This window comes from Conger conger, chromosome 17, assembly GCF_963514075.1.
Source record: "Conger conger chromosome 17, fConCon1.1, whole genome shotgun sequence".
NCBI classification, from domain to species: domain Eukaryota; kingdom Metazoa; phylum Chordata; class Actinopteri; order Anguilliformes; family Congridae; genus Conger; species Conger conger.
In genome coordinates, this window is record NC_083776.1 from 39372750 (window position 1) to 39391684 (window position 18935).

Here is an 18935-nt window from a genome sequence, read left to right on the forward strand (position 1 = left end):
GATCGACGGTATCAAAAGCGGCTGTGAGATCCAGGAGGATGAGGAGGGAAGGAGAGCCAGCATCAGCTGCCATGAGAAGGTCGTTGGTGACCCTGACCAGTGCTGTTTCAGTGCTGTGGGCGGAGCGGAAACCGGACTGAAATTTTTCGGCAAGGTTATTGCTGTTCAGGTGAAGTTGTAGCTGGGTGGCGACTATTTTCTCCAGGACCTTGGAGAGGAACGGGAGGTTGGAGATGGGTCTGTAGTTTGCATGAAGTTCCGGGTCTAGGGTGGGTTTTTTGAGAAGGGGATAGACATGCAATCACCTGGGGAATCCAACAACCATGTCTAACAATCTCCCCTGCCTGCAGCTGGATGGAATTGAATCTCCACTTGCTTACACACTGCTGGATACAGCTGAATAGAATTAAATCTCCCCTTGCTCACACTCTGCCTACAACTGGATGGAATTAAATCTCCCCTTGCATCACACACTGCTTACAACTGGATGGAATTAAATCTTCCTTTGCCTCACACACTGCTTACAACTGGATGGAATTAAATCTTCCTTTGCCTCACGCACTGCTTACAACTGGATGGAATTAAATCTTCCTTTGCCTCACACACTGCTTACAGCTGGATGGAATTAAATGTCCCCTTGCTCACACTCTGCTTACAGCTGGATGGAGTGAAATCTTTCTTGCTCACTGTTACGACATCTGTCGTAAGCTTTCGTGCTTGGCTGGATGCACAACCATCTTTGTTTTACTTCCGCTGCCAGGTTGTTAGTTTGAAAAAGGCCGCCAATCCAGAGTAGACTAGCTCTGCGATCCTGCGTTTGTGACTGTGGAATAGCGATTGCTTCTTTCTAGGACTAATCAACAAATTTGCTTCCTTTTGACGGTGAAGTCGGTGAAAATTACCTCCAAACAATGCTGCGAATTGTCCATGTGTATTCCAAGAACGCAAACTACACTTTCAAAAGTTATTTGTAATCCACCAAATATCTCTGCGCTTTGTCATATCATCATCATTTTGGTGAACTTACACATATTTGTTTGTAAATACAAATACTGCCCACGCCAAATTCTCCGGACAGGATGGAATGCACTGTCTGCCGTGCTACCGGGCCAGTGTGGTTGGCACCACAAGCCTGGTGCTATACGCTCATCACGCAAATATTATCAGGCTCCGTTTATACACATCTCTACTAAATGCAACACAGCCTCGGTACTCGTTCCCAAATACGACGCATGTCCTGTCCCCTCTCCCACAAATCCAGCACTTTCATCTACTCTTCCCCTCACTACATTTGTTTGTCTCCTGAAGTGAAGGCTGTTAAACCGCAACAAATATTCACTTGCTCCAAAAAAAATCCACTTGGCAAAACTTGAGGTCTTAAAATATGCCGTCTAAGCACTCAAGTCTTGTCCCAAAGTTGATGAAATCAAGCTTATGGTTAACTCCTATTATTTCTGATTCTTTAATCTCAATTGAAAATTATCGCAGAGACCGAATTGATAAAACTGGCAGTGGAGTTTCCTTTTATGTGAGTCAGAAACACACATACAATAACTGAAACCCTGCAATTGGTTGTATATTTCACATGTGAACACACAGTTATAATTATTGTCACCTATAAGCCCCCAAGCATTGTGCTTGTGTCTACCGCAGCTTACTGATGTTGTAAGATCCGTAAAAATGAAGGAGCTTGTTGTCTTCGGTGATATTAATATGGACTTGAATGACAGCTCATCAAAACCACTGAAAGTTACTGCAACAAAGCTTGGTCTCTACCAACTAATCAAGGAGCCAACTACAATTGGCAACACTCGCAGTACTGTCCTCGACCTTCTATTTACAGATCAACCCTCCAAATATGCATCATCTGGAGTCGCCAGGAAAGCCGCCAAAACTTGTAAAAGCCGGAATCATCACTATGCCAAATTCAAAACAACCTCAATTTAATTAATCTCTAATTAAATTAGAGCTATGGATTGGAGCAATGAACTGACAGTTGAAAACCCCAAACGAATTCTTTAATCTTTTCCCGTATAAATACATAAAGAAAGAAAGAAAGAAAGACTTGTGTATGACCGTATTTGTGTTTGACTTTCGACTCTCGCCCCGCCCTGTTTGTTTGCTGTTTGGATCTCATGTATGACTATCATAATTCGTTTTTTTAACTCTGGCTCTTGCCTAGCTGTTCTGATCTGTTTGCTGATTGGATTTTGACCCTTGCATCCCTTATGACTCTGATTCCTGCCCAGCCCCTTTTGATCTGTTCACCCCAGTGCCTCACTCATGCCCCACCCTGTTCACCCCAGTGCCCCACCCTGTTCACCCCAGTGCCTCACCCTGACTGTGCCCCACCCTGTTCACCCCAGTGCCTCACCCTGTTCACCCCAGTGCCTCACCCTGACTGTGCCCCACCCTGTTCACCCCAGTGCCTCACCCTGACTGTGCCCCACCCTGTTCACCCCAGTGCCTCACCCTGACTGTGCCCCACCCTGTTCACCCCAGTGCCTCACCCTGACTGTGCCCCACCCTGTTCACCCCAGTGCCTCACCCTGACTGTGCTCCACCCTGACTGTGCCCCACCCTCACTCCTGCTCCACCCTGACTGTGCTCCACCCTGACTGTGCTCCACCCTGACTGTGCCCCACCCTGACTGTGCTCCACCCTGATTGTGCTCTTTTCTGCTCACTGTAAATCCAGTCTCCAGCTGGATTGCCACCTTCCATCGGGACTGTTATTTTTCTTTGTTACTTTTCCTTTATTGTTTTTGAAGGCAGTCCTGGGAGGAGACTTGATCTCCGTTTGGGGTTGGCTACACGCCACTTTGAGCCCCGTAAGCTTTCAAATACTAGCTGAGGCTTATTTAGATTTGTTTAGGCCAGAGTTACTCATCGATCTGCTCCCCATTCTCCACTCCATCTCCCAATCATGTGGGCCTGACCCTAGACCGGGTCGTAACGCATACTGCCTACAGCTAGATGGAGTCTGCCATCCCACCTCCTTTGTTAATCTTTCTTGCTCACACACCTCCTATTGGTGGACGGGGTGAACCAGTTTGTACCGGAATAAAGCAGTCCTGTACATCAGTTTGAATGTTTCTGGCTCTAATGCAAAGAAAGAAGCGTGCAGTAGGCGGCATGCTATTTCAATTCATTGGCTGGATTACTTGGCATGGCTCCTTAGAAATATAAATGTTGTTCTAGCAATTCAATTATGAAAAATATCCCTCGCTGCCATGTGGCACAAAACAGATATCTGTCAGCTGCACCATCACGCTGGCAAAATGAAAGGGAAAATATTGCATAACAGGTCTCTGTATTCATAATATTTATAACTTTGATTTTAAAATTGGGAATGAAACGGGACCTTATGGAGGTCTCTGATGACTTGGCAGGCTTTATAATGGCTGGTATATGGGCATTCTCATGTTTTTGGTTCAGTAAGAATGTCCAGTTTAATTATATGCTGGAAATTCACCATTCTCTGGCCACTATGAGTACCTTGTCATAACATTCGGCATCACTAATACTCCTGTCGTCTTATTAGTCACATCCTCAGAGACATGATTTCTAAATTTGTCTTTGCTTACCTGGACAACATCCTCATCTTCCCGCTTCGCTAGAAGACCACCTCTCGCACGTCTGCCTAGTCCTGCAACGCCTCCTGGAGAACTGGCTGTTCATCAAGGCAGAGGAGTGGGAGTTCCATCGCTCTACCGTCCAGTTTCTGGGCTTTGTGGTCTCCCGAAGGGCGGATCGAGATGGACCCAGAAAAGACCACTGCTGTTGTCAGTTGGCCTCCTACCAATCGTAAGGAGTTGCAATGATTCCTGGGGTTTCGCCAACTTTTATAGAAGATTTTCTGCAACTATGGCCACCGTTTCTGGTGGCCAACCAGCATGCAAGATGCAACCAAGTTTGTCGCTGCATGTCCCGAGTGTGCTCGAGAAGGCCAGCAACCAGCGGCCCCATGGCCTCCTCCAGCCATCATCTGTTCTGCATCGGCCCTGGACTTTGTTACCGGCCGCTTGCCAAGGGATGTCTGTAGTCTGAAGTTTTTCCCCCTTGTCGAGACTGCAGAGGTCCTGTTCCTCCACGTCTTCCTGCCCCTGGAGGTGACAACGGACCATGGCCTCAGTTCTCCAGTTATTTCTGGAAGTCGTTTTGCACGCTCATTGGTGCCAAGGCCCAGCTGCCGTCCGGCTTTCCCCCCAGACCAACAGCCACAGAGTGGATGAACCAGGAGCTGGAAAAGACACTGCGCTGCCTGGTGGAGAAATCACCGTCCTCCTGAGTCGACGCGCATAATTTGCTTCCAGTGTCCTTCACAGGACTCCTGCTGTCTGGGCTAGGAGCCACCTCTGTTTCCCGAGGAGGAAAGGGACGTTGAAGTGCCTGCCGCCCTACTACTGGTTCATCATGCCCAAGCGGCCTGGAAAAGCGCCCACTCCACTCTGTTACGCCATGTTCCCAAGACCGCTGCCATCGCCCCTCTCCCCCCTACTCTGCTTCTCCTCCCGAGACATTCCGCTCCACTCCGTCTGTCACCGACTCGCCCCCCGGTTTATCGGCCCCTTCACCATCACCCCATCTACCATCACACTTTGCCTCCCTCCTCCCCTACGCCACGCGTACCCAGTGTTCCACAGTTTCCGGGTTAAGCCATACGTTACCTCCCACCTCCTGTGTTAAATCTGTCTGCCTCGTTACCAAACCCCTGCTTGGATTACTATATACAAACTGCCTCATCTTCTATATACCAGCTTGCCTGCAATCAACCTTTGCCTGTTTTACCTGCCTGAAAGCTAATGAAGACGTTGATTTGAACTTCTGTGGTTTCACTCTTGGGTTCATTGTTCTGAAGCCTGACAGTCCCCTGGGTAATTAACCAATTAACTGAACAATTAATGTTACTGAATGGCCAGACTGGCTTCACACTTGACTCCCAGGTAAAGAAAGGGTGGAAAACCAGCAGTTTCACAGCCCTCGAGGACCGCGATTTGATTATCCCTTTGCTAGCTTGTGAGGAACAGTGATATTAAACACAATGTATTGCACTTATACCACTGTAAAAAGAAAATTCAAATATTCCAAGACACAAGAGTCGAGGAACTCAGTCCTAATTTACATTTCGGTTCATTCAGTATATAATTGATTGTTTTAATCATCATGCATAAAAGGCCTCATCATAAAATATTCTGCTCCGAAGTGTTCAACAGTGGTAAGATACCACCAAAAAAAACTAGCCTTTCAAAGTTTGTAATAGAATTTGATTTTCCCAAGACAGATTAATTGTTGGATATGTTTGAGGTGATGAGGTTCTTGCTATTGTGAAAATACCACCAGTGAATTAAATCCGTTAAAGGGCTTTGTGTAAGAAAGTTAGTTTGTGACAGGCACTTTTTCATCTAAGGACCCTATACCCTATAGGCCACACAATACTGCAGGATACAAAAAGATTCTGTTTCTTTCAAACTACTACTTTCAAACTGCTTTCAAACCTTGATGCTTTAAATGTTGTCTATCAGCATTTGAGAGTGGCACTGCCAGCTCCATTCAGTGATGATGTTCTTTGGGAAAGTTATGCAGAGATGCACTTGGGAACAGCAGTTCATTTGGAAGTGACTTCCCCTGCTGTGACCAATCTTTATTTTTTCTTTGGGCTTTTGCTCTGGGAAGAGAATCATTCACCCTCCTCTTCAAAGCCATGCCCTGTTGGGTATAGTCACTAAAACAGCACACACTGTAAATGTCACTGGGCCCCTGTTCATCTGTATATTAATGTGTACTGAATGATTCTGGTGACCTTGATGTGCCCTGCTTGCTGTACTTTTTTCTTTAAGTCACTGTGATCTTTGGAACATGTCCAGCTTATGGTGGATGCTTGTTTTTATTACAGCCAGAATGTTTTGACCCATCCAGCCCTCAGAGGGGCCGGGGGTGGCATGGCTGTGTGATCGATGGGAAATTAAACAGATTAGTCACCAGTGCTTCTGCAGCCACTGGCTGGGTTATTCTACTTTCTTCCATATAATGAGAATGAGTGCGATAATGGACAGACATTCTGAATGCAATTTAAGACTGTGTGGTTTCTATGTAGTCTTATTTAAAATACAATACAAATGTACTTTCTTGAAAATATACTTCCAAATATGTCATTAAGTTGTACTTAAAACAAGTATACTAAATCGAATATGCTTAGACCAGAAAAATGTACATTGTTGCTAGTGGTCCCAAACACTGCTGCTAGGCTTTTAATGAAAACAAAGACATTTGTTTTGTCTTTGACACATTCATTTATCTCATTCTTCTTTTATGCTGCTTTTAGCTTGCTTTTCATTCTCTGTCATTATTTATTCCTTTGTGCTTTTCTCTTTCTAATGCACTTGTTTTTGTATTTTAATTCCAATATTGGGTTTTTTTTCTGTGCATATCTCTTTGTAACTTGTTTTGAAGAGTGCCGTACAAATTAAGATTATTGTTTCATTATTATTAAAAAAAGAGCTTTCTAACAGTTAGCCCAACTTGCAAGGCGGAAAATAAGGAATGATTACATTACCTTACATTACATTTAGCAGACACTCTTATCTAGAGCGACGTACATATACAATTAGGGACATTGAGCTCCTAGCTTGCAAATTGGGAAATGTATTATTTAAAAGAGGCTCCAATTTTACACTGTATTCACAACAATCTGTATGCAGATTTTGCTGCAAATGAAGACCAGTTTTTAAAGAGGTGAGCAGATACAACCCATGATATTCAGAATTTTAATTTACTAGTGAACCTAGTTTATTGGTTGAGCAGGTTTTGTTGATCTGAGCATGCTCAGTGAGGGACAGTGTTCCCTGACTGTGGTGCAGCCATTTTATTCCTCACATCTTTGGAAAGGTCCCTGGTCTGATCATCTTGAAATTACCAACTGTTTCAAAGTTGGTCAAACCATGTTGAGTGGAGCTGGTCGAAACTGGTCGAAACTGGTCAACCAGCTGGAGCTGTTTTTTTCAGTAGGGGTGTCCAGTCATGTCACCTCCTCTGTTTCTGCCCAGATTCGTCCTGCCTGTGGAACCAGTTTGCCTGCTCCAAAAACAAGTGCATCGCCAAGCAGTGGCTGTGCGACGGAGAAGACGACTGTGGGGATGGGCTGGACGAGAGTGAGGAGATCTGCGGTAAACAAGGCCTCTGATCCAGACCGTATTTACACTCGCCTCTGATCCAGACCTTATTTACACTCGCCTCTGATCCAGACCGTATTTACACTCGCCTCTGATCCAGACCTTATTTACACTCGCCTCTGATCCAGACCTTATTTACACTCGCCTCTGATCCAGACCGTATTTACACTCGCCTCTGATCCAGACCTTATTTACACTCGCCTCTGATCCAGACCTTATTTACACTCGCCTCTGATCCAGACCTTATTTACACTCGCCTCTGATCCAGACCTTATTTACACTCGCCTCTGATCCAGACCGTATTTACACTCGCCTCTGATCCAGACCTTATTTACACTCGCCTCTGATCCAGACCTTATTTACACTCGCCTCTGATCCAGACCGTATTTACACTCGCCTCTGATCCAGACTTTACTTACACTCAACTTGCATTGGAGAAAGGAGCACAGTAACGTATGGTTTCATCAACAGCTGCTCAAAACACAGTGAATTAAATTATGACAAACGTGAATAAACTTGCTTTAAAAGTAGAGTCTAGGTCACTCAAAAAGGTGCTGTGTCTCAGACAAAATGTTGTGAGTATGGAAAGGACCAACCCAACTGAAATCAGTCCCAGCATATATTTGTTTCAAACTAGTCTTGATATAATTTCATTGTTTTGCTTGTTTGTTGTTTTTTTTATTTTCACCCAAAGTTCTCCCATTTTTCCCAACCCCAAACTTGTTGATATTCTGCCAGTGATGCAGGTTCACTCCTATAGACCCAGTGATGCAGTTCCACTCCTATAGGCCCAGTGATGCAGGTTCACTCCTATAGGCCCAGTGATGCAGTTTCACTCCTATAGGCCCAGTGATGCAGCTTCACTCCTATAGGCCCAGTGATGCAGTTTCACTCCTATAGGCCCAGTGATGCAGCTTCACTCCTATAGGCCCAGTGATGCAGGTTCACTCCTATAGGCCCAGTGATGCAGGTTCACTCCTATAGGCCCAGTGATGCAGTTTCACTCCTATAGGCCCAGTGATGCAGTTTCACTCCTATAGGCCCAGTGATGCAGGTTCACTCCTATAGGCCCAGTGATGCAGGTTCACTCCTATAGGCCCAGTGATGCAGCTTCACTCCTATAGGCCCAGTGATGCAGTTTCACTCCTATAGGCCCAGTGATGCAGCTTCACTCCTATAGGCCCAGTGATGCAGGTTCACTCCTATAGGCCCAGTGATGCAGGTTCACTCCTATAGGCCCAGTGATGCAGTTTCACTCCTATAGGCCCAGTGATGCAGCTTCACTCCTATAGGCCCAGTGATGCAGGTTCACTCCTATAGGCCCAGTGATGCAGGTTCACTCCTATAGGCCCAGTGATGCAGTTTCACTCCTATAGGCCCAGTGATGCAGCTTCACTCCTATAGGCCCAGTGATGCAGTTTCACTCATATAGGCCCAGTGATGCAGGTTCACTTATTTAGGCCCAGTGATGCAGGTTCACTCCTATAGGCCCAGTGATGCAGCTTCACTCCTACAGGCCCAGTGATGCAGCTTCACTCCTACAGGCCCAGTGATGCAGCTTCACTTATTTAGGCCCAGTGATGCAGGTTCACTTATTTAGGCCCAGTGATGCAGGTTCACTCCTATAGGCCCAGTGATGCAGCTTCACTCCTATAGGCCCAGTGATGCAGGTTCACTTATTTAGGCCCAGTGATGCAGGTTCACTGCTTTATGATGCATTTGACCCTTTAGGCTCAGTGACCTGTGCCCCGGGATTGTTCAGCTGTCCCGGATCATACGCGTGCGTGCCGAAGCGCTGGCTCTGTGATGGAGAAAGAGACTGTCCCGACGGCAGTGATGAGCTTTCTGCTGCCGGCTGCGGTAATGTCAGTTTGGCTGCACACAGCAGTCAATTCAACAAGCTCTTACATCATAATGTATTTAGTAAAGCATGGCATAAACCTTTGGACCTGATATAGCCCTTCTCTCCCCTCCCACAGCTCCTAACAAGACATGCAATGAGAACTCCTTCCTGTGTCAGAACAAGGTCTGCATCCCATCCCGCTTCCTGTGTGACCATGACGATGACTGTGGGGACGGATCTGACGAGCACTTGCAATGCGGTAACTCACGTCCTCTGCTCTAGGAGGCCCCGCCGCGATAATCACACTAATAATACTGATAATGTAATGTCTATCAGTCTGTATGTTTAAATATAATAAACAAATGAGCCTGATGACAGAAGATTGGATTGAAAGAAAGTTTGTATAAACATTTAAGCAGTAGCCTAGGTGTTTTGTTCATCTCACTTTTCTCCAAATTATGTTACCAAATGTTTTAACAACCGTAAAGTGTAGGCTATATAATCGAAAACACTCTCATAGATTGCCCATCAAACTAATTGAGACATATCTACTTCATGTAGTGGGTAATTGCTATTTAGTGCTTTCACAATGCACAACAGTGGTTCACAAGGGCCCCAACATTTTCTTTTAGCTTACATAGTTAAATTCATTACATGGCCATTTTTTAAACGTGCCTTTTTGGTGTAATGAAGCACCTGCTTCGATCAGCACAATATCATAGCTAATGCTGAGTTCCATAAAACTCGGAAGTCAAGTTTTTCCAACCTCCTACTATGAAAAGTTTAATAAAACAACACTCAAAGTGTCTGGGGTCTGGCGGTGGACTGTGGACACCTTCAGCTCCAACGCTGATTTTATATTGAATACCGTAGTTACATACACATGAAGCAGTTTGCTGTTGATTCCTATTCTACAGACGTATGTGAATATGAAGTGAATATACTTGTATCAGGTCAGATCTAATGTTGTGAATTAGATTACCAATATGCATTGTGCTTGCATTGCTTGCAAAACTCCTTTCCTTCATATGACAATGAATGTAGCTTAGGCTACAAAAAGCAGCTTAAACAGTGAAACAGATGAAGTTGAGAGCTGCATTTAGTTCTGTGATTTTTCTGTTAGCGACGTCACAGTGCGATTCAGATGGCATACCCTCCCATTCATTTTGCCGGAACCTTGCACTCGTTCTGTCTCGTAAGTGCTTTGCTACGAGTGTCTAGTACACGCATTACAGTTCAGCTTAGAGATGTATTTATAGTGGGAGGAGGTGGAGGTGGGAGGAGGAGGAGGTGGGAGGAGGTGGAGTCCGCCGCCTGATTCTGTTGCTCAAAGTCGGAATTCCTTCTTCTGAATTTGGGGCAAGTCCATCTATCCTGACTTCAGGAGAAGCAGTTGTCCATGGAGGCACACATCATAAATAGTAAACCATCAACTAAAAGGCAACACAAAGTTGCAGACAGTTCATGTGGTTTTGCACTTGCCACCAGTTCTTCATGGTCAGCCATGTCTTTTGTTGACGCCACTAGTATACAGCAGTAGTTGGACTCATGGGCTGTGAAAGGGCTTTAGGTGGGTCCTGAGCTGACATTTCACAATAATAATTTTCTGCTTAAAGTAAGCTTTCCATCAGTGAACTTGAGTGTACATCACTGGTTACCATGTGCTTTACATTGCTTTGTGTAAAAATAACCTAATGTTACATATGAGAGTATGTTCATGGCTCAATTTAGTGAACCATGGCCTCAAAAATTGCCCATGCTATGCAGTAAAATCACGTTCTGTTGTCTTTTGTGTTTTTTGTGTTTTCTGAGTTCATAGTTGTCGTCTTGGGCATGTTTCCATCAGAGAAATACATGTTTAAAGTTTTAATCTCACTGAATATCAGCTGGTTGAAGGGTGGTAACACTTTACTTGAAACCCTCACCATAAGGCTGATATAACACTGTCGTATACATGACATAACAACTGTCTCAAGATGGCATAACAGATGATACAAATGACATAAATCTGTTTTCATGACCGTGACATCTATCATAACATTGATAAAAGTATGACAGTTTTAAAATCATTTGACATCAACTGACATCATCTGTTATGTCATGTGTATTATGACAGTGCTATGTCAGCCGTATGGCGAGGGGTTCAGGTAAAAGGGGTAATAACGAAAGCCTGCCTGTGTCCTGCGCAGCCTACCGCTCCTGCGGTCCGGACCAGTTCGGCTGTGCAGATGGGAGGTGTCTGCTCAGTGCGAGGTGGGAGTGTGATGGAGACGCAGACTGCCCGGATCGTTCCGACGAGCCGCCCCTCAATCCCAAGTGCTCGGCTGCAGGCAAGGCCTTTCACACGTCCATAACCACAGTGACTGAGTGAGCTTGGCAGGGACAGCTGTCACACTGTTTCACTCTCCGCATTGGTGAACACTAAGAGTGATGTCAATGCTGTAACTGGATTATGGCTCCTGATACCTCTCTCTCTCTCTCTCTCTCTCTCACTCTCTCTTACCCAATGCTCTATCTCTGTCTCTGTCTCTTTCATTTCAGTTGAATTGAAGTTGCTTTATTGGCATGACAGAACATTACCGTTTGTATTACCAAAGCCTATATATATATATAAAACATAAATTTGACTTTGAACAATGCTTGAATGATTAGCATGAACGATAAACAAATGAACATGAACAATACATTAAAATTATAAATAAAAATAATAAACAAATATATATATATCCCAAACAGAGCTGGCTTTTTACTTTTTGGTTTGAATTAGAAGTTAGCATCTGAGTCTGGCGTTCTACTTTTTCCATCACTGGTCTTTTGGAATGTTTGTCTTCACATTTCTTGGGGTTTTTCCTCAATTTCCATTGTGACTGTTATGTGACGGTGTTTGTAACCTGCATTGTTTCAAGGTAGATTAACTATGTCTTTAGAATAGACATGAATCATATTGTAACTAAATAAATCTCTTTATTTTCACCTGGTTGCAAGTTGTGCATTTTGATACAGGTTGCTCTGCCTATTACTGAATTTGGCGACCAAATTAAATCAACCAACATGTAAAATGTTTATTTAAGTGAGGTGTTTTAACTGCTGACATACGTGTGTTCAGTATGAAAAAAAACAGCTGGATTCTGGAATTGCTGTTTTAAACGCATTTTACACAATCATCGCTTCCGCGACAAAAGAGAATAAATGCTCCAAATGCATGGTCATTGCAATTTGACATCATTTAAATAATGTTCTTTTATCTTTTAGAAAGCTTGTGCAACAGTTCCTTCTTCGTGTGTGGCGACGGGCGATGCGTCCCCAGCGCCAGCATCTGCGACCAGAAGTTGGACTGTGAAGACGGTGCTGACGAGCGGAACTGCAGCGTGAACGAGTGCTCGGACCGCAGACTGAGCGGCTGCACGCAGGACTGCCTGGACCTGCCCCTCGGATACAAGGTCTGAAGCCAGGTCTTAGTTCCTAGTTCTTCACGGGCTTGTACTCGGCATGTTCACGTCTAGTTCAGCAACCTGACCTGCTCGCTCAGTTAGGTCTCAAACAAACATTTTGCTGAGGCTTTTTTTATTTATTATTGAACCTATTTATTCATTTCGAGAGAATGAGAGAACTTATGTAATGTTCAACTGAACAAATACTCTTACAAGAGAAAGAGAGAGAGAGAGACTTTTGACCCATCTCCTTTATTGCACAGAACAAAAGGAGAATTAAATAATGCTTATATATTCACAATATTATGAAATACCCATTCACTCCATCACTCTCTCTCTCTCTCACACACACACACACACACACACACACAAAAACAGAAAATAAGAAAAATAAATAACCAGAGAAAAAGCTATTACATAAAACCAAAAGAAACCAACAAGCAACACAATCACAAGGAACAAAACACAACCACAGTTACAGAAATTGAATCTTTGTGCTCTAGTGCTTTAAAATAGCAGTTCCAATGTCAATGTTTGGTTACTCAGCATAAACTGTCCCCCACACCCAAATCCCCCGGAAGTAAGTAAGTGAAGTAAGCCAATTCAGTGAGCAAACGTTTCCTAATTATTCCCCTTAAAACATGTATTGGGTCCAAAGAACCCAGACCAACTTCCTTATAGCATTGGCAATGTGGAACACTGTTTCCGACACCCCACAAAACGTACATCCCTCCCCCACTGCTGGATCCAGCTGTACTCTGTGTCTGTTTGTAGCTAGTCCCATGTGCTATCCACCACTGCAGTTCACCTGATCTTTTCTCAAAGGGGACTTTGTACAGGAACTGCCATTTGCCTTTCAGGGAAAAGTCTGGCCCTAAAAAATCAGTCCACTTAGATTCCTTAAGACCCTGGAGAGCATGCAGGTTCAACACCTTCACACATATGCTGTAAATGGCCTTTTTCCCAATGTCACTGAATTTGCCCAGCTCTGGTGTTCTGAACGAGAGAATCATCCCCTCCCCCTCCTGCCACCCTCCAAGCTTCGGTGCCACTACCACTTTGGGGAAGCGACCCTCTCCCTGCTCCACACTCCCTGTAGGCTTATACTCATTAAGGTATGCACCGGCTGTGACAGCCAGGGCTCTAATCAGGTCATCCAGCAACCGCTAGCGGAACCACAATGACCGGGACCCTGATGCTGCTACAACCTGCCATCTTCCATGAGACCTGAGGTGTCCCAGCTCCCAGCAGGCCCACTCACACAGTGGCAGACCGCAAAGTCTCTATGGGCAGGAACAGACTAAAAAACAGTAGCTCATCCAGAATCCATGGGCCTATCTCTGCAGCCTCCTGTCGAGAACAGAAACCTTCCATGCCTGTAGTAGTGACCAATTAAAGTAGGGTAGCCCTCTCCAGTCAAGCCCAATGTCAATGGGGGCGACATGGCTCAGCCAGTAAGAGCAGTCGTCTGGCAGTCGGAGGGTTGCCGGTTCAATCCCCCGCCCGGGCTGTGTCGAAATGTCCCTGAGCAAGACACCTAACCCCCAAATGCTCCTGACGAGCATGACAGCCAATTGCCATCGGTGTGTGAGTGTGTGAGTGTGTGAGTGTGTGTATGAATGGGTGAATGGAGAAGCATCAATTGTACAGCGCTTTGGATAAAGGCGCTATATAAATGCCTGCCATTTACTCAATTGAAGTAAAAACAAGTGCCTGCCCAGATCCAGCCCTCCTACCTTCTTTAGGAGTGCAGAGTCCATCCATTTCTGACTTTGCCTGTGCACTCCTACTGCCTAAGGGCCACATTGGCTCAGGTGGTAAGAGCAGTCGGAGGGTTGCCGATTCAATCCCCCCGGGTGTGTCCCTGAGCAAGACACCTAACCCCCAAATGCTCCTGGTTGGTTTCTTGCATGGTAGCCAATCGCCGTTGGTGTATGAGTGTGTATGAGGCGCTATATAAATGCAGACCATTTACCATTTCTACCATGGCCCATTGAGCAGCCATTTTACTGCTAAGAAGCGGAAAGCAGCCACTCTGCACTGGACATCAATCACTACGTGCCCGCCTTCCTGTCCTGGCAGAGCCCTCAGCCAATGCTGCCCAGACCAGAAACAATTTATCAAAATCCTCTGAATCTTTTCCACAAAGCCACTAGGAGGATCCAAAACTTTGCGAAGAAAACATTTAGTAACATCACTTGTTTTTTTTGGAGACACTGTATTTTGGTCCATAAAAATAAATAAAGTGAGAGTACCTGCCACCCAATACCATACACCCCTCCCTATCTAAACACAATACTTTCTCCAGACGTGCACACTGAACAAAAATGTAGAAGTTTCTGACACACCACAATATGTACACCCCTATCAAAATCTTCTGAATCTTATCCACAAAGCCACTTGGAGGATCCAAAACTGCCTAACTTGTGCCATAGTGCTGAGGCGGTTAAGTTGTTTATAACCAGGACTATAGGACAATATGACAGCTGTACTCAATAAAACTCCAACCCTGTGAGCTCCCCATCCACACCCTTGCACAGTGCCTCACATTTCTCCCAATTCACCCGTGCTGAGGAAGCCCTCCCATCTCACTGCGAGTACATCAGGCTGACGTACACTTTCAAAGTCACCCCCCGTACATGCCCCTGTACAGAGACCCCTGTAAGCTTCTCCTTAACCTGCATAACAATGGTTTGATGGCCAAAGCATACAGTTGCCCTTACGCTTGATCACAGCTGTTGGGAGTCTGAGCAAGTCTTAATTACCAGAGGTCTCAGTACTCCTGGGTCCACTTTAATTCAGCCTAAAGCTCCTTCATTCCTAAAGGTAGCTTTTAAACAAGTTGAAAATAAACGATGTGGATGAACAGCCAATGAGAGCAAGCGTGCAGAAAAAGGTGCAATAAACTTAGAACTCTTGGCCTAGGCAGTAGGAAGCTGCCAACGGGGTCTCACATTCCCAGAGGAATCCCGTCTTCCAGCTGTTGTGTGTCTAATATTTGTGCACCAAATAAAATGTGAAAAATGTGACAGACTGTCCTCACTACCCTAAGGTGGCTGTCAGGCATGTGGAATAGAGGAACCAAATGCAGACTCAGGGATAACATAATCAGGTAGGCTTTAATGATAATGGGGCAGATCCAAAACGTTGTCCAAAACAGGCAATGGTCAAAATCCAAGCAGACAGGTACATGAAGGGCAGACAGAGCAAAGTCAGGAAACAAGCAGAGTTCAAAAACTAGGAAGTCCAAACAAGTGAAAGAGATCAGACCCAGAATCCAAAAACAGAACAGAGCGGGGCAGAACTTAACAGATACAGGGCACAGGTATGGGGAAGCTAGAAGCAGGGTAGGGAACAGAATTACAGATAGTCGAACTAGCAAAGAGAAACTGAAAAGGACAGGTTTAAATACACAGGGGAATGAGACAATCTAGGCAGGGCATAAGAGTGAGGGCGGTCTAACAAATAGACATCAGGTGCGATATATGAAAGGGCAATCATACAATAACAAGGGAGGAAGGAAGACACGGGACTGGATTCACATATACTCACATGAATACAAACGGCTCCGGATTAGGGAGTAGACAATTGCACAGACTTAAGGAATGCAGTGATAGGTAGATAACAGGTGTGAACACTTCACAGAATTAAGGCAGGCAATCAGAGATAGAACAGGGAGGTTAATATGTTACTTACGTGATTAAACTATAAATACCCAAAACTAGTGAATGTTAGTTTGTTGGTTAGATGAACATATTAGTGTGTTAATGTAATTAGTACTGTACAAGTTCTATGTTAGTCTGGATTTGTAGATCAGTACTATCTACAAAGATGAATGGAGAGAAAGCGGGAAGCAAGTAAAGCGTGGAATCGTGGAAACCGGAAAATTCCCAAAACACCCGAATAGTGAATCACACAGACAGGGTCGGCTCAAAACTACGAAAAGAGACAGACATCACAGACGAGTGCAATGAACAATGAAAGTAAATGGAAAGCAGACATGAATATCAAAAATAATAAAGTTACAAAAACACAGAACCTGACAGTAGCGGAGAATTAGCTCCAGTAGAATAGCTCCCATAGACTCTGTCACAACAGGTGAATGAGAATCGTCAGTCACATCTCACATAATTTACAAATGAACAATTAAATAAATGAATGCAGCAAACGTCCCACCTCAACGCCCAATCTACTTCATTCTTACTGTCACTATGGGTTTCTTGTAAAAACGTGGTGTCTATTTCTTTGAGCCTAATAACCTCTGATAATAAGACACGTTTACCACCATCCCTTAACTCATTTACCTTGAGCGACCCTACTCTAAGCACTTCCATTCTGAGATATAGGAAAGGAAATAGAGGAACACCAGTAAGAAGAAAAAGCCAGAAGCATGATTGTGATTTAAAGCCGTGCGTTTTCATTTGCGCGATTTAAGCCTTTCCGACTGCTTCTCTTTTCATACGGAGGTCACATACTTTTAGCTGAAACTGTTTCAACAGCACATCAAATCCCACCCTTCTTTGCATGCACAGTGCTAACGTGACAAACTTTTCTAGATCAGGAGAGAAAACCCCTAGTGTTACTTGTGCGTCCAGTAATTGATTTATCTGCTCTAGAGAGTACATATTGCCTTCACTACTCTGACAGATACACATACAACGGGAGAGCTCTTTCAGAAGCATTTCTGAATGCTATTAATGCGCCGAACAGTTGTCCAAGAAAATTTCCCATGCAACAGCTCAGCCAGCTCCATGATCCTGCTTCAGGCTTTAACTGCAAGACTGAAGAGTATGAGCCTGTGCTTAAAAATCAGAGTGTGTCTGATGCCCAGACAGGAATCGGGATGTCCATTCGCCAGACGGAAGCTCTGTCGAAGCCCCTTGTCATTTTAGCAATTTCTGGAACTTTCAAATGTCAGCACCTTGTGAATGAGGAATTGTGTTGGCAGAGTAAGATACAAGTTGCACACCAATATATTCTTCCATTTCCAGCCCTTTGACACATAACATGCATGTTTCTGGAGCAGAGTGCTTCATATTTAGTCACAAAAGAACGGTAAAAGAACAGTTCGGGTCATCCAGACATTAAAATCTTCATGATATATTTAAGACAAAATGGTACTGTTACCACTGTTCTGCTAAATATAAATACCTTGTGGCAGTCTGTAATGGTGATAGTGAAATGATAGTTACCTGCTGTATATCCTGTGGATTCTCTTGTTTTTCATTTCCTTCACACACTCAATTCAGTGTCTCATGGACATGACCAGAACAGCTTTATTTCTGGACTGAAAACTCCAACTGTCATATACACATTTGTTTATGTTCAGTAACTTCCTGCTGGTGGCTAATGCTAATATTAATTCCTTTCCTTGTGTTCAGTGCAAGTGCTGGCCTGGGTTCCACCTTAAGGAGGACGGAAGAACCTGTGTGGACATTGATGAATGTTCATCTACCCTCCCCTGCAGCCAACAATGCATCAACGTGTATGGGTCTTACAGGTGTCTCTGCACAGATGGCTATGAAGCACCGACAAACAACCCAAATAGTTGCAAGTCTCTTTCAGGTATTTATCATGGTAACCATGGTTTTATTTACAGTAGTTCTCCGACTGTCACATCACTGTCACATGGTCAGCGCTGGCTGTTCAGGGACAGGGTGAATTTAGGTGAAAGCTGCGATAGGCTCCTGAAGTGCACTCCTGAATAGCTACCCACAATCAACCCCACAGGAGGGGGTTTTTACAGTGATAGGATAATTGTCCATATTTATGCGTCACAGTGAGATCCAAAGCCTGAAATCAGCTGTTCACAAAATGAAGTGCAGTGAAGTTTGTATAGTGCTCATGTTCACCTTTATTTTAGAAATGTTCATTTCTTTCTGACATGTATGAAATATTGTTTTTTTCTGTGAACCTTCATGTAGATAAGACGCAGAAGGACCAGCTGTAGTTCTGTTTGGGTTCCTCCTGGCAGGTTTACTTGGTCTCCCACCTTGTCTGAACAGATGAAAAGCATCTGTATGTCCTATGCGGGATTTTCATGTGGAGAGCAGGAAATGACCTTTGGGTGCTAAACAACACTGCTTTCTGATTTATTTCTAGCCGAAGAACCATTTCTGATTCTTGCTGACCATCATGAAATTCGGAAAATAAGTCTTGATGGGTCCAATTATATGCTCCTGAAGCAGGTAAAATAGATGCCTTTCTTGCAGTATTTACATAATTTCATTTTGACAACATATGTGCAGGAAATTCATTCTGTTTATCAGTTGGAAAAAATGTCACAAGTTGATTTTGCATGGTTTGCATTGTGTTGGTTTTAAATGAGGCCCACAGGACAAGCTCAAAGCAGTCTCTCGATAATGATTATTTTTGTTAATAAGCATCTGTTGCCGAGTTTTTGAAGCTATGTTTTGGACAAATTTAGTCAGATCATTGTGATAAGGAAAGAAGGATTATACCGCTGTCATTGTGTAATATTTATAAAGGT

The 18935-nt window shown here is 44.2% G+C and overlaps 1 protein-coding gene across 1 annotated transcript in view; it reads left to right on the forward strand.

The window, feature by feature from the left end:
- Window positions 1-18935, forward strand: part of LOC133116330 (low-density lipoprotein receptor-related protein 1B-like) — a 447656-nt gene that overhangs the window by 311158 nt on the left and 117563 nt on the right. The window contains exons 51-57 of the mRNA XM_061225770.1: window positions 7046-7165; window positions 8903-9031; window positions 9151-9273; window positions 11204-11344; window positions 12267-12454; window positions 17827-18010; window positions 18548-18633. Coding sequence (XP_061081754.1) covers window positions 7046-7165; window positions 8903-9031; window positions 9151-9273; window positions 11204-11344; window positions 12267-12454; window positions 17827-18010; window positions 18548-18633 — 971 coding nt within the window. The remainder of the gene's footprint in view (window positions 1-7045; window positions 7166-8902; window positions 9032-9150; window positions 9274-11203; window positions 11345-12266; window positions 12455-17826; window positions 18011-18547; window positions 18634-18935) is intronic.